The 19,680-nt window shown below is 41.9% G+C and overlaps 1 protein-coding gene across 1 annotated transcript in view; it reads left to right on the forward strand.

Annotated features, from left to right (window-relative positions):
• Window positions 1-5,598: 5,598 nt before the first annotated feature.
• Window positions 5,599-19,680, forward strand: part of LMBRD1 (LMBR1 domain containing 1) — a 72,023-nt gene continuing 57,941 nt past the window's right edge. The window contains exons 1-3 of the mRNA XM_008502297.2: window positions 5,599-5,700; window positions 6,211-6,387; window positions 12,973-13,033. Coding sequence (XP_008500519.1) covers window positions 5,641-5,700; window positions 6,211-6,387; window positions 12,973-13,033 — 298 coding nt within the window. The 5' untranslated portion in view covers window positions 5,599-5,640. The remainder of the gene's footprint in view (window positions 5,701-6,210; window positions 6,388-12,972; window positions 13,034-19,680) is intronic.

Here is a 19,680-nt window from a genome sequence, read left to right on the forward strand (position 1 = left end):
TCAGTTGCATCAAAACTCATTACTCTGTCCCCTCATTACTCGGCTCCTGAGTACCGTCACTCACACCCCCTCACAGCACACAGACGCCAAGCACCAACATATGCTGTTCCAAGGCTCCCTCCCTCAAGATGTTTCTTTACTCTCTGTGAAAAGCCCACCCAAAACCCACCACCTGCCTGTAACTCAGCTCATGAGGATTGCCACCTGCTGCTGCTGCCTGCACTGCGCTTGAAGCATGTGAAAGCCAGGCATAGGTAACAGCCTCCCCTCGGCAAGCCTCAACCCCTGTGCTGCTCCTCTCATTAGAGTTCAAGCCCAACTGGATTGCCAGGAAATGCTCTTCGCCTGTCTCACCACAGTCACTGCACACACCTGCTGCCTGCACCCTCACACCAAATGGAAACCCAGTACAAGCACCTGCCTCTCTAGAATGGGACTTCCTAAACAACAGCACTTCTTCACCCTTTCTTGTGAGGCTACAAGCTTACCTGAGAAATCCACCCGTGATCAGCAATCCAAGCAGCCTGTGAATAACCACTGTGCCCTGCTTCTCCCTCCACTGCACTCACATGGAGTTAACACACGGTTAGGGATATTTGCCCTTGCAAACAACATTGCCGTCTGTGAGCCAACGCTCCCCCTCCATCTACTTACCTACAAGGTTCACAAGCTCTCCAGAGCCTCTGTCAACCTCTATGACAGTCTGAGATAACACTAAAATTTATTTTTGTTTTGGATCCACGAAACAAAGTCCAACCATAGAATGGTCGGGTGCAAGCAGATTTTATTTGACAATTGATACAGAGCCAGGCAAAAGAGGGAGAGAGGAAAAGAAGATATAAGAGAGGAAAAAAAAGTGCTAAGAAAGTAAGAAAGACTGAGAGAACGGGAGTCACCACCAGGGCTCCAGCTGTGCATCGAGTTTCCTCAAGATGGCGCTGATGCCGGAAAGGGTCCGATGCAAAACGGCGGTGGGTCAAGAGGCGATGAAACAGCCACAGCATGGACAGCCGTATATACCCCTGAGCTCCTTTTGCTCCAAAGGGACAGCTGTCACTCAGATGCCACAGAAGCCAGGGTTACTGGCATCAGAGCCATTACAGACAGGCTGCCTGCAGGGGAGCTGCCGCAGAGGGTGCAGTCCCCCGTCCCCCCCCGCAACTCATCAGTTCTTATCTCCTGCCAGGCAGCACTCCCCCTCTGTTCCAGACACCTTAGCCAGGTGCTTAACAAGCACAATCAAGGTGTCTTAATCGTGCCTGGAGGGACGACCCAGCATTGAAAGCAGGCCCTCAGAAAAGGGGATTAGTCTCCACCCAGTACTTCTTCCCGAGGAAGTATCTCCAGTATCACCCAGTATCTCTTCCCGAGGATCTTGTCACTCCCTGCTCAGTTCTGGCCAGGCCAGGTCCTCCACCCTAGCCAGGGCTATTCACTTTACAATTGCGCTTTTGAGACAATTGCGAAATCAGTGAGGTCAGACTCTAACAACCTCATTATCACTTGATTCATGAATGCTGCCACATGCTAGTGCACTCCACACTGCCCTGACAACAAAGTACAGCACATGACCCCTGCTCTATGTGGAAGCTTCCACATGACACAGGTCCGTTCTAGCAAAGCTGCAAGCTCATCTGAAATCCTACTGCCCTCAACCATCCCACACAGAGCTTGTGAGACACGTGAGACAGGTAGCTTGTGAGTGCTACCACAACACTCAGAGAAAACTGAAGCCCAGCAAAGATGTCACGGCAAGGCTGTTACACAATACACACCATCACATGCTTCTTCTCCTGAGAGTAAGAGTCCACTTGAGCACCAACTGCAGATGTCCCATATGAGAGTCACCACCCACCACTGTCTCATACATAGCCCTGATAACAAGGTTCAGCAAAGACCAAAAAAAAAAAAAAAAAAGTAGACTTTCAAAGCCACTTCACCAACAGATCCCTTCTCTTAAGGCTCTGAGCCCATGGTTTCACCTCACACTTAGTTCATGAGCACTGTTGCCACCCACACTGGTCTCACAGCTACAAGAAGCTTGCTACACCAGGGCCAAACTCCCTTTACCCCATATAGTCTTCTCACAAGGCTAAAAAATGGCCTGGATCTCAATAACCTCTTACTTAGCTCACAAGTACCTGTGCTTTCACAGCAAATTGAAATATAGCAAAAAGACCTGCTGCTTTAGGATGAGAATACTGAACCCATCACCAGCCATTGCTGCACCCTGGCAAGGTCCTTCCTGTGGCTCTGCCATGTCCTTTGTACAGACACAGATGAACTGTGCACATTTTCACCCCTGAGGCTGCTGGGCACACCAAACAGAAACCCAGCACAGCAATCTGTTCTCCAGAAGAGAGCCCCTCGGGCACTCCTGCAGATTCCCTTGCACCTGACCTGCATTAAGCACTTACAGCAAATTAAGGAAAGAGACCAGCATGTCACCTTTAAAGTGCCCCACTCCCCTCTCAAGACATGCACGCTCCCTTGAGCAAAACCCAGCCTCACACCAACTCCCCCCTCCAAGGCCACCCTCACATCTGCCATTATCCCCAGCTCTGAGGGAGACCCCCACACTGCTACCACCCTCACAGCCTGCAGCAGCGGGCACTGCTGCCCCACACCCCCTCTCAGGAGGCCCTGAGCCATCCCCAGCACTCACCACTGAACTCGGGGGCACCCCTGGCCACTTGAAAGCCTCCCAGAGGCATGGTTGCTCCCGGGTGAGGCCACCCAAAACCCTAGACAGTAAAGCTTCCCTGATACAGCCCTCCCACCCCGCCATTCCTTCCTCAGCACCTTCACAATCAAGCCAAGCACAGGGCAGAAGCTCTCCCCTGCTCACCTCACACCTCAGCCCGCCAGACCCCTCGGGCATATACCCGGTGAACACAGCCCATACCTCCCGAGCACTCCCCGAAGCTTTCTCCTGCGCAGCCCCTGCCCTCACACACTGCCCCTGAAAATGTCTCCGCCTGTGTCCACATGGGTCCGATACGCAGCTTGCACACCTGACAAAAGCCTTTAGGAAGCTGTGATATGTAGGGAAAGCTTTTGGGTACTTTTAGTGTACTTTTTTTTAGGTACCTTAGGGACTTTTTGATTATTAAAGGAAAAAGTACAATTTGCGGGGAAAAAAATCCCATAAGAGAGAAGAAATATATAGAATAAAAACAAGAGCTTACATAACACTGAGACAGTTAGAATTGGAGAAGAACATCCCTAGAGGTCAACAACCCATCCTTGAGAAACAGGCCTGTAAAATAGATGAATGGGATGGAACTCCTGGCTCACTGGGGACATCCCAGATGATTGGAAATTGGCAAATGTCATGCCAATCCACAAAAAGGGCTGGAAAGAGGACCCAAGAAACTACAGGCCCATCAGCCTGATCTCAGTGCCTGGCAGGGTCATGGAACAGATCATCCTCAGTGCAATCACACAGCACCTGCAGGATGGGCAAGGGATTAGACCCAGCCAGCATGGGTTTAGAAAAGGCAGGTCATGCCTGACCAACCTGATCTCCTTTTATGATCAGGTGACCCGACTGGTGGATGAGGGGAGGGCTGTGGATGTGGTCTACCTGGACTTCAGCAAAGCGTTTGACACCGTCTCCCACAGCATCCTCCTGAAAAAGCTGTCGGCCCGCAGCCTCGACAGGAGCACCCTGTGCTGGGTTAAGAACTGGCTGGAGGGCTGGGCCCAGAGGGTGGTGCTGAATGGGGCTGCATCCAGTTGGCAGCCAGTCACTAGTGGTGTCCCCCAGGGATCAGTGTTGGGCCCAGTTCTGTTCAATATCTTCACTGATGATTTAGATGAGGGGATTGAGTCCATCATCAGCAAATTCGCAGACGACACTAAGCTGGGGGGAAGTGTGGATCAACTGGAAGGCAGGAGGGCTCTGCAGAGGGACCTGGACAGACTGGAGAGTTGGGCTGATTCCAACGGGATGAGGTTTAACACAGCCAAGTGCCGGGTCCTGCACTTTGGCCACAACAACCCCATGGGGAGCTCCAGGCTGGGGACAGAGTGGCTGGAGAGCAGCCAGACAGAGAGGGACCTGGGAGTCTGGATTGACAGGAAGCTGAACATGAGCCAGCAGTGTGCTCAGGTGGCCAAGAAGGCCAATGGCATCCTGGCCTGTATCAGGAACAGAGTCGCCAGGGAGAGACCTGGGGAGACCTCATCGCTCTCTACAACTACCTGAAAGGAGGTTGGAGCCAGGTGGGGGTTGGTCTCTTTTGCCAGACGACTTTCAATAAGACAAGAGGGCATGGTCTTAAGTTGTGCCAGGGGAAGTTTAGGTTAGATATTAGAAATAATTTCTTCACAGAGAGAGTGATCAGGCATTGGAATGGGCTGCCCACTGAAGTAGTGGATTCTCCATCCCCGGAGATATTTAAGAAGAGACTGGATGTGGCACTCAGTGCCATGGTCTAGCAACGGTGGTTCAAGGGTTGGACTCGATGATCTCTGTGGTCCCTTCCAACCCAGCCAATTCTATGATTCTATAACTCACCTTGGTTATACTCTTGAGCAGTAGATAGAAAACACTGACGAACTGGGCATACAATAATAATGTATTATTAGCATATTAATGTATTACTAGCTTACTGAAATACCCACCCATAGACTAGAGGGACCCTTACAAACAAAAAGCCCACTGTCCTTCGAGAATGCATAGTGAAATTTTTTAACACTCCCTTTAAATTGCAATGAAGAACTGGTTAACCTATCACGTATATGAGTGACAGAATATACCAAAAGATAGTTCTCACAGGTTTCAGTGTACAAAAGTAGCCCTTGTGTTCCGGGATGGTGAGCTAGCTTTGTGGGATCCCACCCTCATCCCTTTTCTGCGCAGAACTGGAAATTAAAGGAAATATCTCGAGTCTGTGTGGATAGGTTTATTGCACACAGGGTGACCTGGCCCCGCTTTCAGGAAAACACTGTTACAAAGTAACAAGTAAAATGTTGGAAATGCTTGATATTTTAGTGCAATCTTCTCCCTTTCTCCAAACCTCCTCTTTCCTCGCCTGCTGCCCCGTCAGCAGGTAGCCCAGGGTCCGAGCATTTCCCTGCATCTGCCTGCCGGCCCCAACACGGGTAGACACAGGCGAACCCCAAGCGGGAGCAGGGCGGTCCCGCCCAGGCGCACCTGTCAGCGTCCCCTCGCCGCGGCCCATGCCGTGCGGGGCGGAGCTCACCCTGAGGCCCCTATCCCCCCACCATCCGCCCGTGCGCTTGGTAGCCGGGCGGTGCCGAACCCCCCGTAGTGAGTGGGTGGGCTCCGGACAGCGGCGGCTGCCGCCTCTCCTCACTTTACCCCTCCAGCCGCGCCTCTTTCGCTTTACAACGAGCGCGTTTACAACGCCTTTTCGCTTTACAGTGACAGTGCCTGCCTGGCGGGCCCCTGACTACCAGCCCTTCGCTGCGCCCCATAGCTGGACGAGCCAAACCGGCGCAGGAGCCACTGGCTGACAATTAAAGCAAAAGCAGTCACCCACAGACAAATGACGTCACGCTCCGGCCGCGCTGCGCAGTTGTTAAGCATGGTCACCATGGTGACGTGATGCCCGCCCCTTTTAAAACGCTCCGCCTCGGGAGGGGGTGCTGGCTGCTGTGACGGAAGCAAAGATGGCGGCGGCCACCTCTGAGCTGATGACGGGATGGTGTCTCTTCGGCCTGGCGCTGCTGGTGAGAGGCGGCTCTTTGTCGTCCGGGTCTCGGCCTGCCCGCCCGGCTGCCGCAGTCACACACCCCTTCCCCTCCCTGGGGATAGCAGCCTCCCCGCTTTCCCCTCTGCTCCTCCTTACTCGGTCCTTCGCTGTTCCAGCTCTGTGCCTCCCCCCGGCCTCCTCGCTCGGCCTGTTCCCCCTCGGCAGCTCCTGTGGTGCCCCTGTGGTGGTGGAGCCGTAGGGTAGAGCGGAGTCTGAGGGCGTGGGGCTGTCCTGCCTCCTCGCCTGGGTGATCAGCGCTGGTTGTTTGTGTGTGCAGCCGGCTTCGTGTGTGAGCGCTGCTGTTGCGGCAGCGAAGGTTCAAAGAGTGAATTGTGTGTGGTGAACATAACACTGATTCCTAAGGGCTCAGGTGAAAGGTGTGTTGATGCAGTGCCAGTAGTCAGGGCCAAGATATGGGTTCTAACTTCATGACCTTTTTGACGTTCTTATTACACAACTCATAAGTATCTTTCCCTGTGTATTTCAGGCTATTCTAATTTTCTGCTGGGTTTACGTGCGCAAGTATCAAAGTCGGCGGGAAAGTGAAGTTATTTCTACCATAACTGCTATCTTTGCATTGGCAGTTGCTCTTATCTCATCAGCGCTACTACCAGTGGACATCTTTCTGGTTTCATATATGAAAAATCAAAATGGTACATTTAAGGTATGGACTTAAAAATGCTAATTGCCCCTTCAGAAGAAGGACTTGTATTGAAAGAGAATGCTCTTGATTCTGTCGATGCTAATACCTTTTTTAGTCCCTTAGTTGTTTATGTTTAGTTTTGTTTGGGTTTTTTTTGAAAGCTGAAAACTAGTGATGGGAATACAACACTGAGCTCTGCTTGTTTGAATTAAATTTCAGTTTTCACTTCTGTTCTTTATTTTTAATACTGTAGTAATTTCCAAATGCTCATTTCTTCTACTGTGCTAAAGGGACTACGTGTACCATCCATACTTATAATGTAGAGCCTGAGTTACTGATCACTTTTTTAAAGAGGCAAAGCTGGAAAAAATGTGAGGGAGGGACATACAGTAGTACAATTTGGCTGATAGCAACTGATCTACTGTTTTTATAAACTTAAGCTGTGCAAAATGAGCTCTTAATGAGATGGGACTCACTGAGATGAGACTCACTGTAGTCTGTTCTAAGCATTATTGTAAGTATGAGTTCTTTCCCATACTTAAAGCACTGACTTTTTTACTTTTCCCAGAGTTTTCTTGAAGCAGTGACCCAGTGTTATGGTGAGGACATGACCATTAAAAACATGCCAAATGGGAACATATTAATGATTTGAATAACAAGTTAGCTTGGAGCCTGCTTGGCTGTAGTAAGAGATGATCCCATAACAAATGAGAAGCAGATGGTAAATGCCTGCACACTAGAATCAAAGACTTTGTTGCCCTCTATCCCTACTTCTAAAGGACAGCCTGAGTCCTGCCAGATCCTTGATGCTTCAGAACAAGCTTGCTGCCAATACTGTGCCTTGAGGCTGATATTTATGCAAATGCAAGTCACAAGAAGCCGTTAGATTTGAACTTTGATGTGACTTTTATTGTGTTAATCTATTCAGTGGTGCCACTGAGTGATACAGCTATTGTTAAAAGTTTCTGTCTTCAGACCTTGTTTGTTCAGAATTAAAATAGATTAGAAGATGAAAGAGTAACTTCATATGTCATGATGATATTAGCAGTTCAATGTGAATAATAAGTATTAAGAAGTATGTGGAGCCTGACTAGCTAGAGAAATAATGATATAACTAGGCCTAGCTGAAAGATGCTCACCTGTTGGCCACTCAGCATAATTTCTTGTTGCAAAGGAGTCCTGTTTTGTTAATGTATGTGTTCCCTGACTTGAAAAACAAACCTGTGAGTAGAAGGTCAAAAAGTGCTCATGTAGTCACTACAGTCTTACTTAAGTATGATAAATGAAAGGAAAATTACTGTGTTTGAAATACTTCTTGAGTTAGACTTCTTAATGGCCTTGTGCTGTGATAAGGTGAAGTGAGTAGGTTATTTTTAAATATTGTACCTGAAAGCAAGCTTTCATGCTTGTGATAGGGCTTTTATTTCTTCAAACTATCTTTGCCTATACTTTTGAAGGGTTTTGGTCCTGCTTAGTGCCTATTGTTTGTAGATGCTGCTGATAACTATTGAAATAAAATTGTTCCATACTGCCTTGCAGAAGTTAAAAGGTTGACAGTGTCTTAATATGAGATTTTGGTGGATTTTTAAAGCTTTTAACATTGTTCTGTGTAACATGTGCTGCTTTTCTGCTTCACAAGAAGAACAGATTGAATCAGTTTCACCATAAATCTAAGAAACTAGTGCCCTTCCTCTGGACCATTCTTTCTTAGAACCTCCAAGGCGCTGCATCTGATGCTGGGGTCTGAAGAGCTATGACCCTGCCAAGAATCCTTAGTTGTTTTGGAATGCCAAAGTGAGTTAAGTCTCTGCCAAATTGTTCTTCTTGGTGAATTTTTGAGGCAGAGCCAGGTAGCAGATGTGGATTTTATTCTCTGTAGGTAAAACGTTAGTTCATAAAAAAACCCTGCCAACTGGCAACTTTATTCTCTGGCAACTCATGAAATTGTTGTGTAGCCCAGCAGTGACTGTAGAGATGTCCCATTTAACACAGAGGAATGACATTCATGGCCATGGACCAGAAAGTGGGGAAGGTAAAAAATCAGATTAACTTGTGCTGTCTTTGTTTGGGGAAGTTATCTGCATAGTTTGAGTAATACATATTTGAAATTTACTAACATAAGTCACTAACTGGATACCATTGCTGTGACAAAGAAGATTGCTCAAGGATTGATTGCTCAGTGATTATGGGGAGGGAGAAAGCTCATAACTGATTTTTTCAATGTAATTATGAAAATTTTGGGGAAGCTTTGCTTTGACTTACACACTTAAGTAAATGGAAGTATCTTAACCTGCCTTTTTTTCTATCCTTATTTACATAGTAACATTATACTAATTAATTTACTTTTTATGCTTCTAATTGTATTTAAATTTTGTGAATCCTTCAACATGACTTGTGATAAGGAATAATTAAGAGTAATATCTCAATATAGGCCATCCTACTCAGGAGACAAATCCTTGCAATTTGTTGATTCCCTTACCTATAATACAATGCATTGCTGCAAGGATTTTAAAGGTGACATGATGTATGCTTGCTGAATTCCATGGAACGGAACAAAGTACAGCAAAAGTGCTTGAATTCTGCAGATCTTAAGAGAATTTGTGGTCACATTTCCTTACATCTTAAACTGCTGTTGAAGGCATTAATGAATTCTCGGCTCTGTAATCTGTTGTGCTTCTGAGGTATTTCCTGTATATATTGCAAGCTTGGGCTGTAATGGATAAAGAAGAAAACAGACTAGATCCAGGAGCTGTCTAGAGGAGTTCTTAACTGAGTCCTGGATGTGCTTGTACCATGAATTCTTATGCCTATCAATTTGATACAGTAGCAGTGCTGCCAAGAATGTCAGAGCTCTGACATTGATTAGGTAGCAGTGCTGCTTGCTTTTGAGCTGCTGTCACTAGCTCTTGAAACAGCTCAGGTGAACTGGTTACTGCTTCTGAGCTGCCAAGGGTGTGTGCATATGGATGATTTTTCAGTGAGTAAGGATTTTACTTCATTTGTTTAAATGTGGGTCTTCAGCAGCCAAGTGAAAGCTGACAGAGTAGACATACTATAAAATTGGCTTTCATTATATATTATTCTTGTGTGGAGTAATGCAGAGTTTGTGCGTTCACACATTTTTACACAATGGTGAAGTGTGTGCATCTTTGCATTTTTTAAATCTTTTAGGGAAGATAACTTACCAGTTTTAATAGTCTGTATGTATATTCCGGGTATGTTACTCTGGTCCTGTACGCTATTTTATCAACAAAATGAGAAGCAACTATGATGTTTAGAAATTCTACATCCTAGTATAAATATTATCAATAGTTTTTGGAGTTGGAGGAGAAACAGCTTTTAGGCAGTTAAGCCCTTTTGTATTTCAATTGGTAGCTACGTCTTCCTGTAAAGTATCCGTGTCACTCAAACTTCATGTGTTACTGTTGCTTTTCTTTGTTATTGTTGGTTGATGTAAGTTTTGAATGTCTCCATAGCTTGCAGGAGAGACCTTTTACTTGGAAGTAAAAAGTGCCACCTCTTCAGTTCTGGCTTTCCCTTAGGCATGATTAAAAGCAATGCATTTTCTTAGTTTCTAACACTATGCAATTTAAAGACTTCAATATTCTCTGTGTATATTAACTTACTACAATCAAATTCTTTCATGGTGTATTTTCATACAAATGCCTAGAAAGTTTTCCTTTGAAATGCTGTTATGCTTGAACCTGACAGTCTTTGCAAATTTGGCTGATTATGTACCTGACAGATACTTGACATAAGCTGTTGCTTCTGTCCCTTCTACTAAAATACCTTTTTCCTTCCTTTTTGCTAATTAGATGACAAAATGCATGTATAACTTTCTACTGAAATTCTGGTTGGGTGATAATTTATTTCAAACAGTGAACTTAACAGCTTAATGTAAAGTGGCTTACTGGGAATCTTAATATAGTAACATGAAGGAAGGTAGTGCTGATCTTTTAAGGTAAAAATGTAGTGTTTATGGTATGCCATCAAACCCCATATTTCATGGGAGTTTAGGCAGACTGCCAAAGATGATTACAAAACACTTCCCTTCCTTAAACTTCACCTTCCTCTCCTGGAGAAGAAAAACGGGATGGGACTGAAAACTTGACTTCAGCCTTCTGACTGGGTGCAATTACCAGTAGAGCTAGGGTTTTATTTTGACTTCCATTCTCTAAACAGTTCCCCAGGACTAAGTAGTACAGTTCTGGAAAACATCAACTTTTTCTAGTGTTCAAAGAAAGTATATCAATGTTATCATATTTGGACACTGTAGGGTCTAAATACTAGCATGCACAGATAGGTCTCCTGTAGTTCTGTGGTAAGATTTGATATATATTTTCCCACTACTTTCTGTTAAGAATTATGGCTTCTTGATAAGTGTATGACTTCTTTATTAGGAACTTCAGGACAACAGTCTGCCCTTTGGTGTTATGTAAAGAGCTTCACTGCCTAAGTCAGGAAGTCAAGACTTGCATAGAGTTAGTGTCTAAGCTTTACTGGTCTGCATAGTATCCAATAATCCAAATTTTTTTTTTCTAATATCTGTGTTAAGGTACTATTTTCTAAAGCTAATTTGAGTGTTGCTGACAATAAACTTGTCAGCTACAACCGAGTACAATAAAAAGCTATTTGCCATTCTTGTGTTAAGTTTTAGTCAGAGCTATTCTGTAATAGAAGTGCTCTGAGCTCTGCACACTGTCCAGTTCTGTGGCCCACAGTAGAAGACAAACATAGAGCTCTTAGAGCATGGCTACAGAAATGGTCAGAGTGGAGGAAAAAATCTCAAGTGCGCACAGGCTGAGAGAGCTGGGCTGCTTTGGGCTGGGGAAGAGAGCATTCCTCGGACACCCTGGAACAGCCTTTCAATATATGAAGAGGGCTTGTAAGAAAGATAGAGAAACACACCAGGGCCTGCAGTGACACATTAAGGTATAACAGTTTTAAACCATAAGGGTAAATTTAGACTGGAAATGAATTTTTTTTTTTAATGGTGAGGGTGGCGAGACACTGGGACAGGTTGCCCAGAGGAGTTGTGGATGACCCCTCTCTGTGTGTTCAAGGCCAGGTTGGATAAGGCTTTTATCAGCCTGGTCTAATGGAAGGTGTCAGTGCCCATAACAAGGGGGGTTTGGAGCTCAATCTTTCAGTTCTATTGCAACCCAAATTATTCTATCATGATCTTAAGATACCCTGCTATCAAGATACTGGGGGAATTAGCATAATATACTACTCAATTTTCTTTTTCATCTGTAAAATCTTCCATCTATGAAACTGCCATATGCTTATTTCTGTATGTTCACTTGTTTGCACCTTTGTCAACACTCTGTAGCCATTGTTTTCTATGTTTTCTTTTATAAGTGATTCTCTGGTAGTGTTGCCAAATGCAATAGTAGCAGGAAATGAAGTATTGTCTTGAAAGAAGTGTTTACATACTACTTGTATCTAGACTCGCATGTTTGAAAAAAAATAGATGTTTTATATATTTTAAAAAGGGCCATCTGTACAGGATCTGTTGTTCTTCCTAATTTGAAGTCCTAACAAAGTAAATTCTGTGTATCAAATTTTACTCTATCATTTCTTGTGAGTTGCATTTAGAAGACATTTACCTTGATTATCTGGCCTTTCTAGAATGTGTTCCCATAATCCAGTCTGTGGTACTATTTCTGTGACTAAATTCTGTAATGTGGATAAGAGGCTCAAGTGGGAATTACTAAAAGAGCAGCCTCAAAATCCCAATGTCATCCTTAATGATACAAACTAGTACTTTTTAAATTGAGAGATATTGACCTCAAAATGAGTGGATCCTTGACTTGATTGGGTCCCTCTGTGTATTTTCTGAAGAGTTGCAAAGCAGATGAAAACTTGTTAATTATAAAATGAAATCTAATGCTTCCAGCTGTTGAGCTGAGCAACCCATGCAGCTTAGTTCTCCATGTAGTCTTTTCTAATGTATCATGCTACTGCCAAACATATATGTTGGGCTTTATAGAACACTCATCCTGAGGATGGCTTTGTTCATGCAAGGACTTGAGTTTAAAACTTAGTGCTACTAACAGTCTACTGAAGTGCTTAGAGTCCAGAAAAAAAGGGCTGGAACTGCAAAGAACCTTCTTCTTGTAATCTTACCTTGTCTTTCACAAAACATTTTGAAATACTCTTGAGATTGAGCTTCAGACTCAGTAACTGCATTTTTGTAAAAAAAGTATTGAGTGCCATTAAATGCTAAACACTGAATAAAAGTAAATGTACTAAAATGTGAGATGCAAAAAATTGACTAATTTTATTTCAATTGTGCATTGACAATATTATGTATGGTAACTAAGGATTATTAAAATGAAAAAAAGAGGTTTTAAGTAGGAGGTTACAGCCAAAATGAGCATAATGAGTGGGGTTACTACTGCAGCATCTGTCTTGTGAAATGGAGCAGATTCTTTAGTTGTCTGTTAGGTGAATTAACTTGAACTTAAATTGGAATACTTAAAATGGTGCCTAGTGGTTTTTCTTAGGCTTTTGATAAGAGTAGTTCAGTTCCATAAGAATGCACTTGAATGAAGTGTTCTGTTATTTTATTTGATGTTAAATGCTTCTTTCCTTTATTACTAGGACTGGGCAGATGCTAATGTTTCAAGACAAATTGAAGACACTGTACTTTATGGATATTACAGTAAGTATTTTTAACTTCTGCTTTTAATATTTTTTCAATTAATAGGACTTCTAAAGGCAAGATTTTTTTAGGGGTCATACTAGATTATTCTTGCTTGGTTAAACATTAATTTTACAGCTAGTGGCCTTTGAATTTTTTTACACTCAAGAGCCCCCTAAAAGTACAAGGATACTGAAGGCAGTTCTGTGAAAAGCCTAATGACTTCTGTTATAGAAAATACTTTTAACATGTTTCCTGTGTGTGTATTTAGAAGTCTATTAAGGGACACATGTGGTTTTAGATCAGTTTATTTTAGTTGTCTTTATGAAACTTATAAAAAGTTCTACTGCTGAATTTAGTTAAGAGGCAGCTATAGGAGAATGGTGCTTACTATAGTTTGAGTGAAATGCCTGTCCAGTTAATGATATGAACTCAGAGTTAGTTGCCTACTTTTGCTGACATTTCCCAAGACTTGAAGCTTTTTCTCTTAGAGGACTTGGGTTGGCTCTTGGGTATATAAATATTTATTTATTTATTTATTTATGTATTAGATCAGGAAATAACCTATTCTGAACAGTGGTTTCTTTTTGTTAAGTTAGAGTACTTGCTGCCTGCCAGTGATGGCAACAGAAACTAGAATAGGCAGTTTCGTGTTGAGTGATATTTAAAGCCAAAAGTAGTAAAACTTTTCTCTCCTAAAAAATTAACTTTTTAAATACTAGTTAATGTTCCAGAAAGACTCTTCTCTGTAGAATAGTGGAATTGCTTTGTATTTGGTTTCTGCTCTTGTTGGGTGCTAAGGTCTCGATCAAGTATTTCACAACTCCTAATGCGGAATAATCTTCAAATGCTTCTGTGGACCATTTGCTATAGATTTGTGAAATCCACCATTGAAAGGGATGGATGATTTTCCATAAAATGTTTTGGGCTGAGTCCCTTTTTAAAGCAAGATGTCTTAGTAAATCCTCAATTTACTTTTGTAGTAGATTTGAGCTTGGACCTGAGAAATTACTTTTGGTTTTGGCCTACTTTGGTCTACCTGAAATACTGTAGGACTCGTGTCTTATTTCATAGCAAATCCTCCAGATGGTGGTAGAGATTTAAAGATCACTTTAAAAGTATTTTCTTTTACAGTCTTTGAAAATTGATGTACATTTTTATAACTAGAGTTACACTGAAGTGAACACTGATAGGTAACTTATTTTCAGCAGTCTCCAGCATTCCTTTGTAAAAACCACAACTTAATGCTCTCCTGCATCATTAGGTCTATTCCCCCTGCTGCTGTTGTACAGCATAGTGAAATGAAAGCTGAGAAGGAATAAGTTAAGCAACTCTTCCAGTCTTAAAATATTCCTTTTCTTTATTTTTTCTTCTGTTTGTATCCTCTTATAAAAGAATTTGATCTTGGCATATTTTCTTTAATAATCAGGATGAGCAGGACTCAAGTCTTAAACTTTATTGTTTTGGTTTTGACTGAATATCAGTATTTTATTAATCCCTCCTTAAAATGCTATAACTACATAGATGTTACCAGCCTCCTGTAGCTATATTGGCAACTTAGAGCATGAATAATTGGTACACTTAGGTCACTTCCCTTCAAGTCAAATTACTTTTAATTGTGGCAAGAATTTTCAGGCTGAAGTTTAACTGATGGTTTAGAATATTGAGGATTACTTCACTGCCTGTATTGCATTTCACTGAGAAAGCTGTTACTAAATGTAGGGAAAGCTGTGTTTTGTTTTTTACAAAGTTGTTAGTGTGATGCATAATAAGTGTGGTATGGGGTTGGTTTTTTGTTTTTTGGTTTTCTTGTGGTTTTTTTTTTAGAAGCTATGTGCCAGAACATAAATTAAAAGTCTTATTGACACATACTGTGGTGGAGTGTTTTAACTATTCTGCTTCAAACAAGTGTGTGATATTGACTTGAAATTCACTACTGTTTTGTATTCCTTAGCTTTCACTGGGGAAAACAATGTCTTTTCTTGCAGTGTTGAGGAAAAATTGTTTTAAGATATTTTTTAATATGTGGAAAAAATGTATCTTGGAAAAGACACTCATCTTTGGTTCTTCTCAGGAGAAGTGAAGGAGTATTTAACCAAGCATTGTTTTGAGCAACTTATTAGTATTGATGTTGTATAGTGCACCGTTATGTAACATCTGGAAGTTTTGTGTGATGGAAGAATATTCTTGAGACTTTTGTAGTTTCTCAAAGGAATATGAGGGCCTGTATTGAACTCTGATACTCTCTTTGAAATCTTCCCAGTTCTTAAAGATGTTTTGTTTTTTTTTCTACTTACTAATACTTTGTTGTTCCTAGTTGCCCTTGCATACGACTAGGACAAAGAAAACAAATCAAAACATGATAAAGGGAATATTTCTGTAATGTACTTGAACTGCTACCAGGATTAAATTTCTCATAGTTAAGGTGTCTTTGTATTGATATGGTGCAAAGGAGTAGAAAATGAGTCATTTTGACTTGATATGTTCTCTGAAAAACATCTTTAAAAGAAACTTCACAAAGGAATTCTTGCTGAAGGTTCCTTAAAGTCTGTGGCAAGAATGGTTGTATTGGCTATACAGTGAATCAATTCAGTGGTAGTGCTTCAAACTTCAGTTTCAAAACATTTTGTATCATAAGATGGACCTCTGAGACAGAGTAAAGAGCAGTCCTTGATTTAAAACTGAGGTCCATAGAAGTGCAATAATGAAAGCTGTAGCAGTCTGTCAGGCCATAAGGTCATAGGGGAGTTAGGGTGAAGGAAATAGCTTTGTCACTTGGTTTGTTCCTGCAAGGCCTTTGAGTTTGAAGGTTAGCTTTCCAGAGAATACACAGCCCTTTCAGCGAGCAGAACAACAGGCAATTAGGTGCTTACCCATGGGAAACTAGCTTGTATGAAAGGTTCATAAATTCTGAAGAAAAAAAAAAAATTAACTAGATCAATTGCCTGTCTTATTGAAAGTAACTGATAAATCTTTTGAAGTTTCTTAGGAAGAACAATGTTTTACTACCTCAACTATGAGCTTAAATTCCTTTTCAATTCTAACTAAAAAAAAAAAATAATTGCAGTGTCACTTCTAAGACTTCACCTAACTTCCTAAAAGGAATTATTTTGCTTGGGAAAAGCAAATACAAAGCTGCTTTCAAATTCACTTTTTTCTGTTACAGTCTTACAAAATTACTGTACAATACAGGCTTTTCAACAGAGCTAATAGGATAATTGTTGTAACAGTGAGTGTAAGTTGGAGTTTATGCTACTGCATGTAAATAAAGTTGCCTTCAAGTTGTGTTAAATAATCTTGAAATGCACTGAAAGTCTGTATCTTCTAGAGAGCACTTTTAAGGTGAAGTTAAGGACGAAGCAGCAGCAAAGCAGTCATGGTGGATGGAAAATTCTGCAACGAGTCTGATGCTGTATCTTGCTGCGTATGCAGATCCTATCTCATGGTTGATATAAAATATGCTACTGGAGCATAATACAATATGCATAATACAAAACAGCTTTTACAGGTCAGGATTGGCTGAGAACTTTTGTTCTTTCAGTAAAGCACTTGGTGGCTTCATATCATGTCTATAAGACAGAAAACTGCAACTGAAGTTGGTTATGTTGCATTTTAGGTGGAGGTGACTCCCTGGCAGGCTTCTGAACTGCCTGAAGGTATTGGTTTCCAACTGGGGATTTCCCAAGGTCTCCACTGAAGAACCCTCAGGGAAAACCATTATAGCTCCACAGATCTGCTGGCAGTCACAACTCTGACAAACAGAGCTTTAGCTGCACCTGGAATTAACTTGGCTCAGTTTTTCTAGTCAATAGTTTAAACAGTGTGAAGTTTTGAAGTTAATGCTGTCTTGAAGTGCACTATTTGTGCTGGAAAGTGTCCTGTTTGCAGAAGCATGCTATTGTGATTTTTATCCTCTTGCTTGGGACATCATTGGTATTTGGTGAATGATTTTGGTGTTCTAAGCCAAATTTCAAAATTGGTAGAAATTCACTTAGGCTCATAGAAGAGCTGAGGTTGGAACGGGCACTCTGGAGATTTGCAGCAGCTCGTTTATTGCAGTTTTCAACTGAATTCTGAGTATCTCCAAGGATGGAGAATCTACTATGTCTTTGAGTAGCCTGTTCCAGTTTCTGAGCTCAGGCAGAATAAAAGTTGTTTAAATAAAAATACCTATATTTCAGGTTGTGCTCATTGTCTTTTTGTCCTTTCCTGAGCACTACTGAGAGGTCTGTCAGTCTTCAAACCCAATACAAGTGTTTGTACACATGGATAAGATGCTCCAAAAGCATTCTTTTCTCCAGGCTGACCAGTCCTACCTCTCTTGGATGCCCCAAAGCCCTTAATTATTGTTGCTCTTTGCTGGACTCAACCAGTATGTGTTTCAGTTGTACTGGGAAGCCCAGAACTGGGCACAGTGCTCCTATTCTGTAGTGCTGGGGAGACCACCTTGAGTCAAAAGGAACAGAAACTGCCTTCCTTCTTCTGGTAGTGACAGCAGAGGCTGGAGCACTTCTCTTATGAAGACAGACTGAGAGAGTTGGGGTTATTCAGTCTGGAGAGGAGAAGGCTGTGAGGAGAGCTCATTGTAGCCTTCCAGTATATGAAGGGGCCTACAAGAATGCTGGTGAGGGAGTTTTTAGGATGTTGGGTAGTGATAGGACTAGGGGGAATGGATTCAAACTAAAGGAAGGCAGATTTAGATGGGAAGTTGGGAAGAAGTTCTTCACCATGGGGGTTGTGAGACACTGGCACAGGTTGCCCAGAGAGGTGTTGGAAGCCCCATCCCTGGAAGTTTTTAAGGCCATGCTGGACAGGGCTCTGAGCAACCTGATCTAGTGGGAGGTGTCCCTACCTGTGACAGAGGGGCTGGAACTCTATGATCTTAAATGTTCTTTCCAACCCTGAAAATTGTAAGATTCTATGGCATTCTTTAGGAAGGAATTTGTGCCTAATACAGCACAAAGTACTGTTGGCTGCCTGTGCTGCAAGATTGGTAGATTAGTGGCTATTGTGCCAGTGTGGTGTGTTAAGGTGATCCAGATAAAGGTCTAGCAACAGTGGAGCTGCTGCACAAAGTTTTAATGACAGGTGCATAGTGGAGAGGGAGGAAACTGGCCCTTTCCTTGCCTCTAATGATCACTAAGGCAGGTATTTCATCATTGAACTGCTGTGGTCAAGTGAGATTCTGATTTTTGTTATTGGTGTAGAACACTGAATCACATTATTCTGTTTTGGAGTGCCTATGGTTAGAAGTAAATAAGTATGTGTGAATATTTTAGTTACGTGCAGTCTTGATGTCACAGAGTAGCTGTGTATTTAAGCTTTAATGTGGAAACATGATCCAGCTCTGTAGTGTGGCTTTTGTCCATACCTGGAGTCAGGAATGGATTGTAGGGTAAAGGAGACTTGAAGCTAGGAGCAACTTCCGTAGTACACTTTACATGCTGAGTTTCAGCTTGAGGAATCTAGTTTAGCTTAAGACAAAGCCCAATTTGATAAAGAAAAATCTGAGCTAATAATTTCTTAGGTGAGGGTGAAAACTGAAAGCTATTTCACAGAACTAACTGGCCAAGCAAGATTAGATAAGTCTTCAATGTCAGGTTACCCTTACTATTGCACTAAGTATACTGTAGTATAATACAAGTATAATAAAGTATAATCACAAGTTGTGATTAGTTTGGCAGTATTACCAGTTAGTTTTACTAACTTTTCTTCCTTATCTTCATAATATGAAAACAAGTATCTTCTGTTAATGTGGCTTAGCTTTTTTGAAATAAAGACCAGAAGCTACTTCTTGTTCTCTTCAAGAAGCCTAGTGGCACTTTGGGGTTCTTCACTTTACTTCAGAGTGGTTTTTGACTACTGAGGTAATTTCTAAGAAAATAATTCAGTTGCTGCCAAATAAGCTTTCAGTGAGTTGAAGCATTTTGGTTTGGTAGTTGAGGGTAGAGTATACAAAAGGAAGTGGGTAATATTTAGCTTCAAATTACTGAGTTAGTTTGCCATATGTTATCCTTTAAAAGGTTCTGTCCATCATGCCCTGCTTTACTCAGTTTTTCAGAGGGTTCAACACTTTATTTTATTGGGTTGCTAAAATTCTAGGCTGACTTCTTCTCTATTGTTTGCCTGCTGATGTGACATTGTTAAACCAGTATGGATTTTTTCCTTAATTTGATAAATTCCTGGAGAGAACTTTGGGATTGGATTGAGTTAATCATGAATTTGTGTGAAGTGGAGTAATTTAACATTTTAGTAAGGCTAATCTGGACAGTAATTGGTTTTCTTTACACTGACAGTGAAGAGAAGATTATGTGATGTGAAACTTAGAGATTGTCAATAATTCTCAGCAGTACTCTATTTAGAGCTGCTTAGACTTGCATTTAAACTTTTTAAATACAGACAATATATTAAACATTATTTTTCTGTGAGCCATTCGGTGTAGAAAAGGAAGCAAGTGAGGGTATTGGAATGTAACAATACTTAGTTCAACAGAATTCCATTCTTACTGAATGAAATACCTTATTTTGAAATGTCTTTGATCTTCTTTTACATGATTTCTTTGCATATTACAGCAAATAACTGAAAGTGGATTTGGGAAACAGGATAGTTATTTTTCTGAATGCCTTTACTGTGGGTATCAGATCTGATATGTAATTATAGTTCAGCTA

This window comes from Calypte anna, chromosome 3, assembly GCF_003957555.1.
Source record: "Calypte anna isolate BGI_N300 chromosome 3, bCalAnn1_v1.p, whole genome shotgun sequence".
Lineage (NCBI taxonomy): Eukaryota > Metazoa > Chordata > Aves > Apodiformes > Trochilidae > Calypte > Calypte anna.